This window comes from Garra rufa, chromosome 24, assembly GCF_049309525.1.
Source record: "Garra rufa chromosome 24, GarRuf1.0, whole genome shotgun sequence".
NCBI classification, from domain to species: Eukaryota; Metazoa; Chordata; class Actinopteri; order Cypriniformes; family Cyprinidae; genus Garra; species Garra rufa.
In genome coordinates, this window is record NC_133384.1 from 20,760,262 (window position 1) to 20,775,355 (window position 15,094).

General features: G+C 41.2%; 1 protein-coding gene across 2 annotated transcripts in view; it reads right to left on the reverse strand.

The window, feature by feature from the left end:
- ctdspla (CTD (carboxy-terminal domain, RNA polymerase II, polypeptide A) small phosphatase-like a) overlaps positions 1-6,661 on the reverse strand; it is a 59,333-nt gene extending 52,672 nt beyond the window's left edge. For both annotated transcript variants that reach the window (XM_073830908.1, XM_073830907.1), the window contains exon 1: positions 6,268-6,661. In XM_073830908.1, the coding sequence (XP_073687009.1) occupies positions 6,268-6,343 (76 nt within the window). In that variant the 5' untranslated portion in view covers positions 6,344-6,661. The remainder of the gene's footprint in view (positions 1-6,267) is intronic.
- Between the last annotated feature and the right edge of the window lie 8,433 nt (positions 6,662-15,094).

A 15,094-nucleotide genomic window follows, 5' to 3' on the forward strand; every position in this document is an offset into this window, starting at 1 on the left:
ACAAAACAAAGCCTCATGCCTTGCAAACAAACATAATGTGTACTCTAATCAACCGGAATTATGAGCACATATTTGTAATTTGCTGCTCACTCAGAGACCAAAAAAGGCCTCCAGACTGTTCGCCCGACCGCATTCAGTATGCAAGGCTAAGATTGCAACAAGAATGCAAAATGAGAGAGTATTCCCAAATAAAGTGGCAAGGAGAGCGCATAACCTTGACCGACCATTTTTCTTAGAGACTTAAGGGTAAAAAGCTCTTAACAAGCCCTAAACGTCTCCATGACCTCATCGATCATGTGCGTCTACAAGCGGATTCGCTTTATCACCTGTGACGGCGTTTGTCCCGAAACCCTCAGCAATGAGATTCCAATGCCAACTTCATTAAACTCTATACATTATGCATAAAGGTGCAATCTATAAGCACCAACACCAGCGCCGCACTCAAAACACGACATGCATTTGTCAGACGCTTCTTCGCTTACAATGAAACCGATAGCTTTCTGAAAATAGCCCCATCTGGCTTTGAAATATTCAGCAAGTGTGGCCAACATCCAAGGCCACTGGGTTAGGGAAGCTTTTCACCGTATGAGGGGACCGGTGCGTAGAGCTTCATTTTGGGAAGGGGAGGTTGCGTTTCTGCATGACAAACCTCGAAAGCTATGCTTCATTATCTTTTTAGCTGTAGCTAGGAGACAGTGGCATCTTTTAATGAGATTCTTTAAATGTAATCCCACAGAAAGCTCTAAATATATCAAAAGCTGCAATGGCGATGGGAATTCCTGGCCATTTTGTTGCATTAAGCAAAGTTGTTTTAAGTGTAGTTACATTTAGCTTTATTATATGAAAGGTCACAGTGTATAACCCCTCTGAATGGACTTCATTTTATTTAAAAATGTAATTTCAAGTTAAAGGAAACTTCCTTTATGGGATTGCCCCATTCAGTTCCAGTGTAAGCATCTAACTGTAACCAAGATTTAGACATTTAATAAAAGAAATGACATGTTGAAATTACTTCGTATTGCTGATTGAGCTTAACTTGTGTTAAACCTTGAGTATTCTTTATATTAAATCAATCACCTTAAATCTGTTTACAAACAGTGAGAAATAATTATTTGATAACCTGCTGATTTTGTACATTTCCCCACTGACAAAGAAATGATCAGCCTATAACTTTAATGGTAGGTTTATTTTAACAGTGAAAGACAGAATAACAACAAAACAATCCAGAAAAACGCATTTCAAAAAAGTTATAGACTGATTTGCATTTTAATGAGTGAAATAAGTATTTGATCAAGCAGCAAGACCTCTGGCTCCCAGCTGTCTTTTATACAGGTATAACAAGATGATCTCAGCTTGTTACCTGTATAAAAGACACCTGTCCACAGAAGCAATCAGTCAATCAGATTCCAAACTCTCCACCATGGCCAAGACCAAAGAGTTGTCCAAGGATGTCAAGAACAAGATTGTAGACCTACACAAGGCTGGACTGGTCTACAAGACCATCGCCAAACAGCTTGGCAAAAAGGTGACAACAGTTGGCCTGATTATTCGCAAATGGAAGAAACACAAAATAACTGTTGCTCTGGGGCTCCATGCAAGATCTCAACTCGTTACATTTCAATGATCATGAGAACGGTGAGGAATCAGCCCAGAACTACACAGGAGGATCTGGTCAATGATCTCAAGGCAGCTGGGACCATAGTCACCAAGAAAACAACTGGTAACACACTTCGCCATGAAGGACTGAAACTCTGCAGTGCCCGCAAGGTCCCCCTGCTCAAGAAAGCACATGTACAGGCCCGTCTGAAGTTTGCCAATGAACATCTGAATGATTCAGAGGAAAACTGGTTAAAAGTGTTGTTGTCAGATGAGACCAAAATCAAGCTCATTGGCATCAACTCAACTCGTTTGGAGGAGGAGGAATGCTGACTATGACCCCCAAGAACACCATCCCCACCATCAAACATGGAGGTGAAAACATTATGCTTTGGGGGTGTTTTTCTGCTAAGGGGACAGGACGACTGCACAGCATCAAAGGGACGATGGATGGCATTGAAAATGGGTTGTGGATGGATATTCCAGCATGACAATGACCCAACACACTTGGCCAATGCAACAAAGGAGTGGCTCAAGAAGCAGCACATTAAGGTCCTGGAGTGGCCTAGCCAGTCTCCAGAACTTAATCCCGTAGAAAAATCTGTGGAGGGAGCTGAAGGTTTGAGTTGCCAAATGTCAGCATTGAAACCTTAATGACTTGGAGAGGATCTGCAAAGAGGAGTGGGACAAAATACCTCCTAAAATGTGTGCAAACCTGGTAGCCAACGACAAGAAACGTCTGACCTCTGTGGTTGGCAACAAGGGTTTTGCCACCAAGTACTAAGTCATGGGGTCAAATACTTACTTTACTCATTAAAATGAAAATCCATTTATAACTTTTTTGGAATGAATTTTCTGTTTTTTTTTTTTTTTTATTCTAAGATTAAAATTACAGACTGATCACTTCTTTGTCAGTGGGCAAACATACAAAATCAGCAAGGGATCAAATATGTTTTCCCCTCACTGTACACTACCAGTCAAAAGTTTTTGAACAGTAAGATTTTTAATGTTTTTTTAATTTCTTTGATGAATTTTAACAGTTCAGAAGAACAGCATTTATCTAAAATAGAAATCTTTTGTAACACTATAAATGTCTTTATTATCGCTTTTAATCAATTTAAATATTTCAGATAAATGCTGATCTTTGAATTTTTCTATTCATCAAAAAATCTTGAAAAAATGTACTCAACTGTTTTAAATATTGATAATAATAATAATAATAATAATAATATGTTTCTTGAACAGTAAATCAGCATATTAGAATGATTTCTGAAGGATTATGTGAAACTGAAGACTAAAAAAAATGAAAAATATTTCACAATATTACTGTTTTTGCTGTATTTAGGATCAAATAAATGCAGGCTTGGTGAGCAGAAGAGAATTCTTTAAAAAACATTCTTAAAAAACTTTTGACTGGTAGTGTAGTTAATGTTAATATGTTAATAATATTGCCATAGGGGTGTATAAACTCCCATAAGAGGCTACGGCTTGATTTGCGAGTGTGTGCTTTCCTGCTCTTGAAACATGGACGTGCATAAATTAAGATTAATTTAGGACCCCTGCTTTGCCACTTCATCACAAAAACAAAATATGCCTGGCTGACAAACAGAGCAATGCTCTTAATTTCAGAGGCCAAGCATGGGAAACCAATTTTTTTACCTCAGAATTCAAGCTTAGCGGGCATCCTGTCACATCTTAAATCAAAGAATATGCTAACTGCTCAAGAAGAAACTGATATCAGGACATGAGGGATTCCTCTGTTATGTGATCCTCTCTGGCAGACCTCTCATAGTGGAGGCATCCTCAGCCAACTGATCCAACTTCATTGCAGGGAAGCAGTGAGAGGTCGCTTTACATCCCAAAACCAGACCCTGTCCTTCTGCTCCTATCTTTTCTAGTAAGACCCCCAACATGTGGACGACCATCTGTTCGTGCTCTAAGTGGCAGTAAAATGTTTATATTGTGTCGCTATCCTAGGAAAAGCAGCCTAAAGCCACATGAAAATAATTTGCAAGATTTATTTGCTCGCATTAATTCGTTTGGGCTAATCTCATAACTTCGTCTCACATTAGTGCGTGTTGTGTTGACTTAAGCAGGCACAAGACCTCCATGGTGCAAAACGCTCTCTTGAGAACTAGTTAAATGAAAAAGCAATTAGAAAAAGCCACTGATAACTGTATAAGTAGGAGTTTGTTTTCCGCGTGATCCACAGAAGTGCTCTGGAATTCAATTAGAATTTGATACCACATTGTTTCAGTCAACTAACACACTGGGAAACTAGGGGTTTAACCACATTAGGCTTCAGATGGTGACCACAACAACTCAAAACATGTCAAGAGCACTTGGGAAAAGTGCCAGGCTGGAGGAGATATTGATTTGCTGGGCAAACTCACTAAACTTCATTGAGTAAAATAAATCTTAATTTAGAAGCGCTGCAAAATCTGAGACAGAGTAGTAAATAAAAGGTTCAACATTTATGAAAATGTGTTGTGTACATGTACTCAACCTCTGGCCATCCAAGATGTAGATGAGTTTGACCTGAGTTTCAACAAAACAGATTTGGAGAAATTCAGCATTATATCACTTGCTAACCAATGTATCATTTGCAGTGAATGGGTGCCGTCAGAATGAGAGTCTAAATAGATGAGAAAAACAAGTAATAATAGTCAGAGCTCCAGCCTATTTATTATCGTCTTATGTAGTGAAAAGCTGTGTGTTTACTAAATTAATAAATCGAGATGTTTAACTTCAAACCGTTTCTTCAGGCTAAACTACGAATCCTCTATCCATAATATTGATTTCTCCAATGAAAACGTTGTCTCGTCTGAATCAGGAGAGAAATGTGCACAGATCAAACACTGTTGAGAAGCAAAAACAGTCCAAAACAGGTCTAAACAGATATGTTGGTGGATTTTGATGTGAGAGGACAACAGGGGATAGACTTTTTCACTAGAGGAAGCAAACTGGTATTTTGGCCAGAAGCGACGTTTAAAATTAAAAAGGTTTAAAGATGGATTACAGCAAAACACACTGTTCACTACATCATTAAGGCCCGGTTTCACAGACAGGGCTTAGACTATGCCAGGATAAGCAGATAGTTCAATTACAATATTTAAATAATTTTTGTAAACATGCTTAGAAAAAAACATTACTGTTGTGCATCTTGAGACAAAACAAAGGCACCAATATATTTTTAGATCAGTCAGTGCAAGTTTCTTTCAGTTGAAACAGCTCAGACTTACATTTTAGTCTAGGACTAGGCTTAAGCCTGGTTTGTGAAACCAGAGGTAAATGTTTAGTAGCAGTTAAACTGAATTTTTCATCCACAGTAAGATCGACAACCATCAACACTTCTGACTAGAACAACAACACATGCAAAAGCGGTAATATTGTGAAATATTTTTTACTATTTAAAATATTACAATATTTAAATATGAAAATATTATTGCTTTCTATTTGAATATATTTTAAAATGTAATTTACTTCTGTGATCAAATCTGAATTTTCAGCATCATTATTCCAGTCTTCAGTCACATGATCCTTCAGAAATCATTCTAATATGCCGATTTGCTGAAGAAACATTTATTATTATTATTATTATTATCAATATTAAACAGTTGATTACTTTTTTATTCAGGATTATTTGATGAATAGAAAGATCCAAAGATCGGCATTTATCTGAAATAAAAAGCGTAAAATTACACAATATACCATTTAAAAGCTTGGAGTCAGTATGTAATACTTTTATTTATTTTTGATTACATTTATTATTATTTGTATTTATTCTTATTAAATGTTGTTCTTCAAAGAAAAAAAATGATCAAAAAATGTTTTTGAGCAGCAAATCAGAATATTAGAATGATTTCTGAAGGATCATGTGACTGGAGTAATGATGCTAAAAATTCAGCTTTGAAATCACAGGAATAAATGACATTTTAAAATATATTTAAATAAAAAACAGTTTTTAAATAGTACAAATGTTTCACAATTATACAGTCCGTTGGATCAAATAAATGCAGACTTGGTGAACAGAAGATACTTTCTTAAAAAACATATTCTGTAGCGTATCTGAACAGAAAACATGCTGGATACCAAACCACAAATGGCAAAGCCAGTTAACAAATATTTTGATTTCAGGTTCAGTGGAATTAAATAATTTGATCTGCTTAACAGGGCTCTAGCACAAGCATTAAGATTGTTTGCTCTGATGCTTAGGAAAATAACTGTGATCAAGTACAGTGCATTCATGTCAAACACATTGTTGCCTAATACCATGAACAGAAGGCAGCAGGCTGGAAACACTTGTTTTGAGATTCACAGTCAGAAGCTGGCAAACATACACTACAAAAATCAATACATTTTGTATTCAGTATTTAAGGCTTGAGTCTTGATTTCCAATAAAAAAAACATAAAACAAATTGTGCTATATATATACACACACACACACTCAACAATTCAATAAACACATCAGTAATTAAACATAATAATAATAATAAGAAGAAATTATGATAAATTTGAGCGTTTTTAATATTTTAGAAAATAATCATTAATCTTTAAAATCGTATGGATTAATAAAATCTTAAGAGCATCAGCAGCAAAGCCGCAGTGATTCGGCTGTCAAAACAAATACATCCAATATTAAGTCAAATCAACAGCGGGCACTCCGCTTACCTTTTTCTTGACAAGAAGAAAGGATCTCTTCCTCCTTTGGATTTGCTACCTGGGTAATGATGGACGTGTTGTCCATGGAAACGGGATTTTATTCCTCCTCGGTCACTTATGTTTTGATAATTTTCAGCTAGCCTGATGCTAGCGAGCTAGCGGTGTGAGTCCAGATGGCAGGCGCACCATACACCGCACACGGTCTTACACCACCGCATCCAAATAAACATACAACACACACTTCACGATCATACGGCGAGCGGTGCGAGACGAGATACTCCTGTCAGATAGCGGGAATCGGCGACATCTCAGCCCTCGTGTGATTTGAGGTCTATGGAGATCACTGACAGAGTGTGTAATAACAAAGAGTCTGATCTGCAGCCGCGCTTTCTCTCCCCTTGTGCGCTTGTGTGTGTGCGTGTGTGGGCGCGCGCACACACACTCACACTCACACGATGTGACCGTGTGAAACTACCCTTTACGAAAATGTACCATGGTAACCATAGTTACTGCAGTTACTTTTACTCGATATCGGCCACACTGTCATGAAAAGTAAAATGAAATGGAAAAAATATAATTCTATATGAATTATTCACGTATTATGATAATTAGGCAAACATGTAGGGTACATATAGATACTTAACGTAAATGTAGCTTTATAAATAAATGTATTATTAATTATAATCAATTATAATTTATAAAGTATATTTTGGCGGGAGCTGTCACCTTAAAACGTAATGATTGAGTGATAAAAATAATACAAAAATAATCTAAATAATTCTCGTCTTGTTTTCGGTATATTTATATTATATAGTTATATGCGCTAATGACATTCAATTATTTTTAGCAAAATATAGTAAAAATAACTTTCTTTTAAACAACATACATGTAAGATATTAAGACTTTAAAACGTTTAAAACAAGGAAAAAACAAAACAGCGAATTGAATTAAAAACTTAGTTGTTTTCTGACTTGTTTTTGTTAAAGTAAAGTTTAAATAACAGCTTGGATATTTATAGTTTGCATCACAATTCATCAAACTATCTAGCAAAGATGTGTCAAGGCAAAATCACATTAAATAACAAAATTAGTCGAATGTGCCAGACTTCCGGTTCATTAGCCGCTTTAGGGAAATAATGAGAAGAATATAACAGTGCAGTAAACTATTAAGACTATTAATTAAGATAATGCATTAAAATAATATGGTAAGGGTCTTAGTTTGCAATATCAAGCAGCAAACCCAGTTGTTGTGTGCTAAAAATAACTAAGCTAATGACACCGGAAATCAGACACATTGAATTTACAAATAGCTGCGTCCGTTCTTATGAGAAAAATAAGGATAGCTCTCATTTAGAAAAACTTTTCGGATTCATAAAGTCATTTCAAAATTGTTTTAGTTAGACCTAATAACTAGGAAACCATAAAACCTATAAAACCATCAGATTTAAAGAATCTGAAAAAGTGGAGTGGTGCTGAATACGATATAATCGATTTCACAATAAGTATAGGCAACTATGGTTCAAAAGGGAAACGATTTTGCTGAGATTCTAAGAGAAATTGCAGTGATTTCAGAAATGTTTTAATGACAGAGAGAGGTGGGAGGGTTACTGAATATTTTATGAAGGTGGGTGTTTTATCTTAATGTTTAATAAGGCAGCCTGTGTGATGCAACCATCACTTCAACATAGTTTTACAGCCTATTTAAATTCCTTATCACATTTGTGCACGTGCTTTGCTCAGTTTTTAAAATAATAATACAATATTATAAATAATTTAAATATAAATAATACCAACAGACCTTTAAACGAGTAGCCTACATTTTGCTCGTTGGCCGAAGCTGTTGGGCTGCTAAATTAATTATTGTATTTTGAACACGTTCTGTTCTATTTGACTATAACGAAATACTCAAAAATGCAGAATATTCTTCTGACCGCATATGGAATGAAAATAGGCTAATATAATGATATATAACTAATGCATGATGTTTACATAAATAATGAAAAGAAATAATAGTGTTTACTTTGTGGCGAATGGCTTTAGAATAAATCAACTGAGAGTCAATATTTATTGTTATTCCACAGTTGCTAAACATGAGGCACTGTTTAAATGTATGCTTATACTGACATCTTGTGGTCGAACAGTAGAGTTAATTGAGTAATTACTCAAGGTTTACATTGACAAGTGCACCTTGCAAATGTATTCATATATACACATATTTACCTATGCATGGTGTCATATTTTCGACCCATTTACAAGTCCAGGCTGTAAAACAGTTCAAAAAAATTCACCTTCATATTGAGTGTCTCAATATTTTGTCCTGTGATTAAAGGAGATGATGGATAAAGGCTGGACTTGGGTGATTTAGCAGATGTTTTCATCAGAGCTTTGTACAAATGAAGAATTCTGCAAAACATTTTTAGAGGAGATATTATTGTATATTATAAACAGCACACATGACATAGTAAACAATAGGTAATGCAGAATGTATAAAAGACGATATGAAGACAATGTGTTTCTTCTCTTGACCTCTTGGTAAATATTGAAAAGAAAAGTCAGTGATAATCACTGAGTTTTGATACCTTTGATACAGTATATACAGTCAAGCGCGAAATTATTCATACCCCTGGCAAATTCTGACTTAAAGTTACTTTTTATTCAACCAGCAAGTTTTTTTTTTTTTATTAGAAATGACACAGGCGTCTCCCAGAAGATAATAAGACAATGTACAAGAGGCATCATTGTGGAAAAAAATATTGCTCATCTTTTATTTACATTTGAACAAAAAGTGTAATGTCCAAAATTATTCATACCCTTCTCAATAATAAATAGAAAAGCCTTATTTGGCTATTACAGCAATCAAACGCTTCCTATAATTGCTGACCAGCTTTTTGTCTCCACTGGTATTTTTGCCCATTCATCTTTAGCGATGAGCTCCAACTCTTTCAGGCTGGAGGGTCTCCTTGATCTTTAGCTCCCTCCTCAGATGCTCAAATGGATTTAAGTCAGGACTCTGGCTGGGCCACTGCAAAACATTAATGTTTTATCTGATAACCATTTCTTCACCACTTTTGCTGTGTGTTTTGGGTCGTTGTTGTGCTGAAATGTCCACTGGTGCCCAAGGCCAAGTTTCTCTGCAGACTGTCTGATGTTGTTGTTGAGAATTTTGATGTATTGCTCCTTTTTCATGGTGTCGTTTACTCTGATTAGGTTCCCTGGTCCACCGGCTGAAAAACACCCCCAAAACATTAAGTTCCCACCAGCATGTTTGCGGGGATGGTGTTCTTAGAGTTGAAGGCTTCTCTTTTTTTACGCCAAATGAAGGCGGCATCATTGTGGCCAAACAATTCAATTTTTGTTTCATCTGACCATAAAACAGAAGACCAGAAGTCTTCTTCTTTGTCCAGATGAGCATTTGCAAAGGCCACGCGAGCTTTTGTGTGCCTTATCTGGAGAAGTGGTGTCCTTCTTGTTATTTTATTTTTTGACAAATCGTCCCATGTTTTGGTCGTGACTGCACAATTTCAGTAGTGGCAATAATGTTTTGGTAGCGACCACGTCACTTTACAGAACTTTAACTCAGATACTAAAACACTACTAAAACATACTAAAATACCAAAAATTTGCATAACTGGACTAAAATTTTGTTTATTTCCCCCAAATATGAGAATTATGTGTTCCCTTTTGTCACTACCGAAACAATGATGGCATGTTTTGGGGGTGACTGTTTCAGTAGTTACAATTTTAGATACTTTTGAACCTAGCTCAAAGTTACTAATCAGCACATGGTTAGCTAGCACTGTTCTGAACAGTGGTGCACATATAAAAACTAAATGTTATGGAATAACTCCCCAAAAAAGTGTTTAATTGCAGAAAAAGGTGTTTGGTAGTGACATTCCTTAAAGTTACACACAGATTGTAAAGTTGAACAGATTTACCTCAAAATGATGGAGTCTATCTACTCACACCTTGTAGCTATGGGACAGGGGGAAACAGGATTATTTCCTGATCATAAATGTAGGGGTTGTCACACCTTCAGCACGTTCCTTCAGCCCCAATCACCGTGACCCATCACCAACCAGCCAATCATCACTGCACCACACCCGTGAACCATCTCCAGAGTTCTAATCACCCACACCTGGAACCGCAATCACCACTTCCCATATATACTCACCTCAGTCATTCACTCACCGGCTGGAATCAAAGTTACATGGACACCTCTCCTTGGATCTTCTCCTCCGTCTCTCGTTTCTCCTGTGCTCCACTCGGATCTCTACTGGATCAACCTGTGAAGCATATATTCACCACTTTAAGGGAAGTGACTTTACTCTTGCTGGCGATTGCCTATGAACTTGTGTTTACCTGATCGGACCGTGTTTGATGACTCGGATACCGAAGTCTCTATTCACCTGTTTGAAGTGTGCACGTCTGTAAATAAACACCTTGAAAGCTACTTACCCTCTCCTTGTGTGTGTGTGGTCGTGACAGGATTCCAGCCCTGAAAAAAGGAATTACTACAGCTCGCTCATGGAAACGGCAACGTCATCAGCCACTGCTTCTCCCGATCCATTCGCCGAAATGGTGAATGCCCTCCGTCAATCTCTGCAGACTGTTCCCCTTGCAACCAGAGCTAACACTACGACGATCTCCAACACACCCTTCTCTCGCCCCCTGAATTATTCCGGCGACCCAAGCGGATGTGATGGTTTCCTCCTTCAAAGCTCTCTTTACATTGAAGCGAATGCTCACCATTTCCCTAACGAAATCTCCAAAATCTCCTTCCTGGTTTCACTTCTCACGGGACCGGCACTTCAATGGGCCAATGCTCTCTGGGAATCGCGGAGTCCAGCGCTGGCCTCACACCATGCATTCACCTCACACTTCAAGGAAGTTTTCGGAGCCGCTCTCACACCCCTATCAGTGCACGATGAACTCATCACTCTGCGTCAAGGTACAACCAGCATACATGAGTACACCTTGCGCTTCCGCTCTCTAGCAGCCCATAGTGGTTGGAATCAGATTGCTCTCCTAGCAGCATATCGTAAGGGGCTCAAACCACAGATTCGCAAACACATGGTAATCTATGAGGATAGTGTACCGCTAGAGACTTTTATCAAGAAAGCCACTAGTGTCTCGCAGCATCTCTCTGCCTGTCCCTCTACATTGTCTGTGGCTAGTTCTCTCCCATGCAGAGCTCCATCACCTCAACGAGACTGTGAGGAACCCATGATCACCGACTCTTATCATCTGGATCCTGCAGAACGGAAACGTCGTATTGAGAACCGTCTGTGCCTGTATTGCGGTGAAGCTTCCCATCTCATCCACGTCTGCCCAGTTCGACCACCTCGTCCAATGGTGAGTACAGTAGCCATTTCTCCTGCAATATCACACTTACCCCGTCTTACTGCAAGCCTAACTGTGAACTCTCGTACTTTCCCTATACATGTTCTTGTGGATTCTGGAGCGGCTGGCAACTTTATCTCCTCCCATTTCATTACCAAGCATCAAATTCCCACCGTTAAAAATGAAATCAGATATCGCATCATGACCATTCAGAACTCACCATTGGGCGACGGTAAAATCACCCGACGCACCAGAGAGGTAATAATAATTTCCCCACACGACCATCGTGAGAAATTAACCCTTCTCGTACTTCCCCGAGCCAATGTGGACGTCATCCTGGGCAGACCGTGGCTAGCAGAACATCAGCCTCACATCGACTGGAGCACAGGAGAAATCCTAGGCTGGAGTGCAGGATGCCAAAACCACGGGTACCGTCCTCCCTCGTCTGCTTCACGACAACTTCGTCCTGCTGTTTCCCTCAATGCAACCACCATCGAAAGTCCCAACATCCATTCTACAGTCACCATTCCCACCATCTACCAATCCTTCTCAGATGTCTTCAGCAAAGAACGAGCCACACAGCTACCACCTCACCGGCCCTGGGACTGTAGTATCGACCTACTGCCAGATTCAAAACTACCTCATGGAAGGATCTATCCTCTTTCACATCCTGAGCAGGAGGCCATGAATGACTACATCCAGGAGGCACTCCACCAAGGGTTCATCAGACCTTCCACGTCCCCTGCAGCGTCCAGTTTCTTCTTTGTCCCGAAGAAGGATGGAGGCCTCCGGCCCTGCATAGACTATCGAGTGCTGAACGAAGCGACGGTAAAGTTTGCCTATCCACTTCCACTAGTTCCAGCGGCTCTAGAGGAGTTACGAGAGGCCCGCATCTTTACCAAGCTCGACCTCCGCAGTGCCTACAACCTGATCCGTATCCGAGAAGGGGACGAGTGGAAAACCGCCTTCATTACCCCGACTGGACACTATGAATATCAGGTAATGCCCTACAGCCTGGCCAACAGTCCATCCATATTTCAAAACTTCATGAATGAAATCTTCCGTGACTTCCTCCACCGTTTCACCATCATCTACATTGATGATATCCTGATCTACTCGCGAAATCTAGAAGAACCCCACGACCATGTTCGCCAGGTCCTTCAACGTCTCCGCAAATACCAACTCTACCTGAAACAAGAGAAATGTGAATTCCATCAGCCCACCGTCTCCTTCCTCGGATACGTGATCTCTGCGGAGGGAGTTCGTATGGAGTCCGGTAAGGTAGATGCCGTAACCACCTGGGTGGAACCCAAATCGGTCAAAGAACTCCAACGCTTCTTGGGCTTCGCCAACTTTTACCGCCGCTTTATTAAGAACTATAGTCTCCTCTCAGCACCTCTCACTTCTCTTCTGAAAGGAGGACGTAAGGTACTTCAATGGACCCCTGAAGCTCAACAAGCCTTCGACCACCTTAAGCTCATGTTTACATCGGCGCCCATACTCCAACATCCTGACCCATCGAAACCCTTCATAGTGGAAGTGGATGCGGCAGACGCAGGCGTCGGAGCCGTGCTATCACAATGGTTTGATGAGCCCCAATCCCTCCATCCGTGTGCGTACTACTCTAAGAAACTCACCCCAGCTGAACGGAACTACGGTATAGGTGATCGTGAGTTGCTGGCCATTAAGTTGGCCCTCGAAGAGTGGCGGCACTGGTTAGAGGGAGCCCAATATCCTTTCACCGTAATAACCGATCACAAAAACCTCCAGTACCTCCAGCAAGCCAAGAGACTCAATGCACGCCAAGCCCGCTGGTCACTATTCTTTGCACGCTTCAACTTCCAAATCACCTATCAACCCGGGCACAAGAACATCAAGGCCGACGCATTATCCCGTATGTACTCACCTGATCCTACTCTGGACACTCCTGACCCTGTTCTACCTCCATCTGTCTTTCTAGCACCTATTCAATGGCAACTTGATGAGGACATCCGTACCGCCACCCTCGAGGAACCTGCACCTCCGGAACTTCCTCCAGGCCGTACTTATGTCCCTCACGATCACCGGCTGCCGTTACTGGATAGTACGCACACGTCTCCTGGCTCAGGACACCCTGGCAGTAGGCGAACCCTCTCGCTCCTCCAACAGAAGTATTGGTGGCCCAACATGACCAGGGACGTGGATCGGTACGTCCGGGGGTGCTCGGTCTGCGCCATCAACACTACGCCCCGTCGTTTACCTGAAGGTAAGCTACAACCATTGCCCATTCCCCGCCGACCCTGGACCCATCTAGGAGTGGATTTTGCCACGGATCTACCTCCCTCTCGAGGGTACACAACAATTCTTGTGGTTGTTGATCGTTTCTCTAAAGCCTGTAAGCTAATCCCTCTCAAAGGTCTACCCACAGCTCTAGAAACAGCTGAAGCAGTGTTCCAGCATGTATTCCGGAACTTCGGACTTCCTGAGAATATCGTATCCGACAGAGGGCCTCAGTTCATCTCCAGGGTCTGGCGGGCGTTCTTCCAACTGCTGGGCACTTCAGTCAGCTTGTCATCCGGATACCACCCTCAAACAAACGGGCAGACCGAACGGAAGATACAGGAGATCTCCCGTTACCTCCGGGCGTACTGCTCCCAACATCAGGATACCTGGAGCCAGTATCTACCGTGGGCTGAGTATGCACAAAATTCCCTCCGTCAGACATCTACTGGTTTAACCCCATTTCAATGTGTCCTAGGCTACCAACCTGCACTGTTCCCATGGACCGGAGAACCCTCCGAAGTGCCCGCGGTAGATCACTGGTTCCGGGAGAGCAAGAGGGTGTGGGACTCAGCCCATGTCCATCTCCAACGGGCAGTTCGGAGGCACACCGAGCACGCTAACCGCCACAGGTTACCAAATCCTGTTTATCTTCCTGGGGACCAGGTATGGCTCTCTACCCGGGACTACCCGAGTCCCCGCTACATAGGGCCGTTCACCATCCACTCACAAATTAATCCCGTCACCTACCGGCTGAACTTACCTCCACGTTATCGGATCTCTCCCTCGTTTCACGTCTCCCTACTAAAACGTCACACTGATCCTCTGTTCCCTTCCTCAGCAGAACCGGAACCACCTCCTCCTCCAGACCAACCTGAAGTCCTCGGGGACGACGTCTACCAGGTCCAAGAGATCCTAGACTCCCGGCGGCGGAACGGCCAACTTCAGTACCTCGTGGACTGGGAGGGGTTCGGACCCGAGGAGAGATCGTGGGTACCCCGTGATGACATCTTGGACCCTGCTCTCCTCGAAGGGTTCCACCAACAACACCCGGAACGCCCAGCTCCCCGAGGCCGAGGTCGTCCCCGTCGCCGCTCGCGGGTGCCAGGAGTCACCCGTGGAGGAGGGGGTAATGTCACACCTTCAGCACGTTCCTTCAGCCCCAATCACCGTGACCCATCACCAACCAGCCAATCATCACTGCACCACACCAGTGAACCATCTCCAGAGTTCTAATC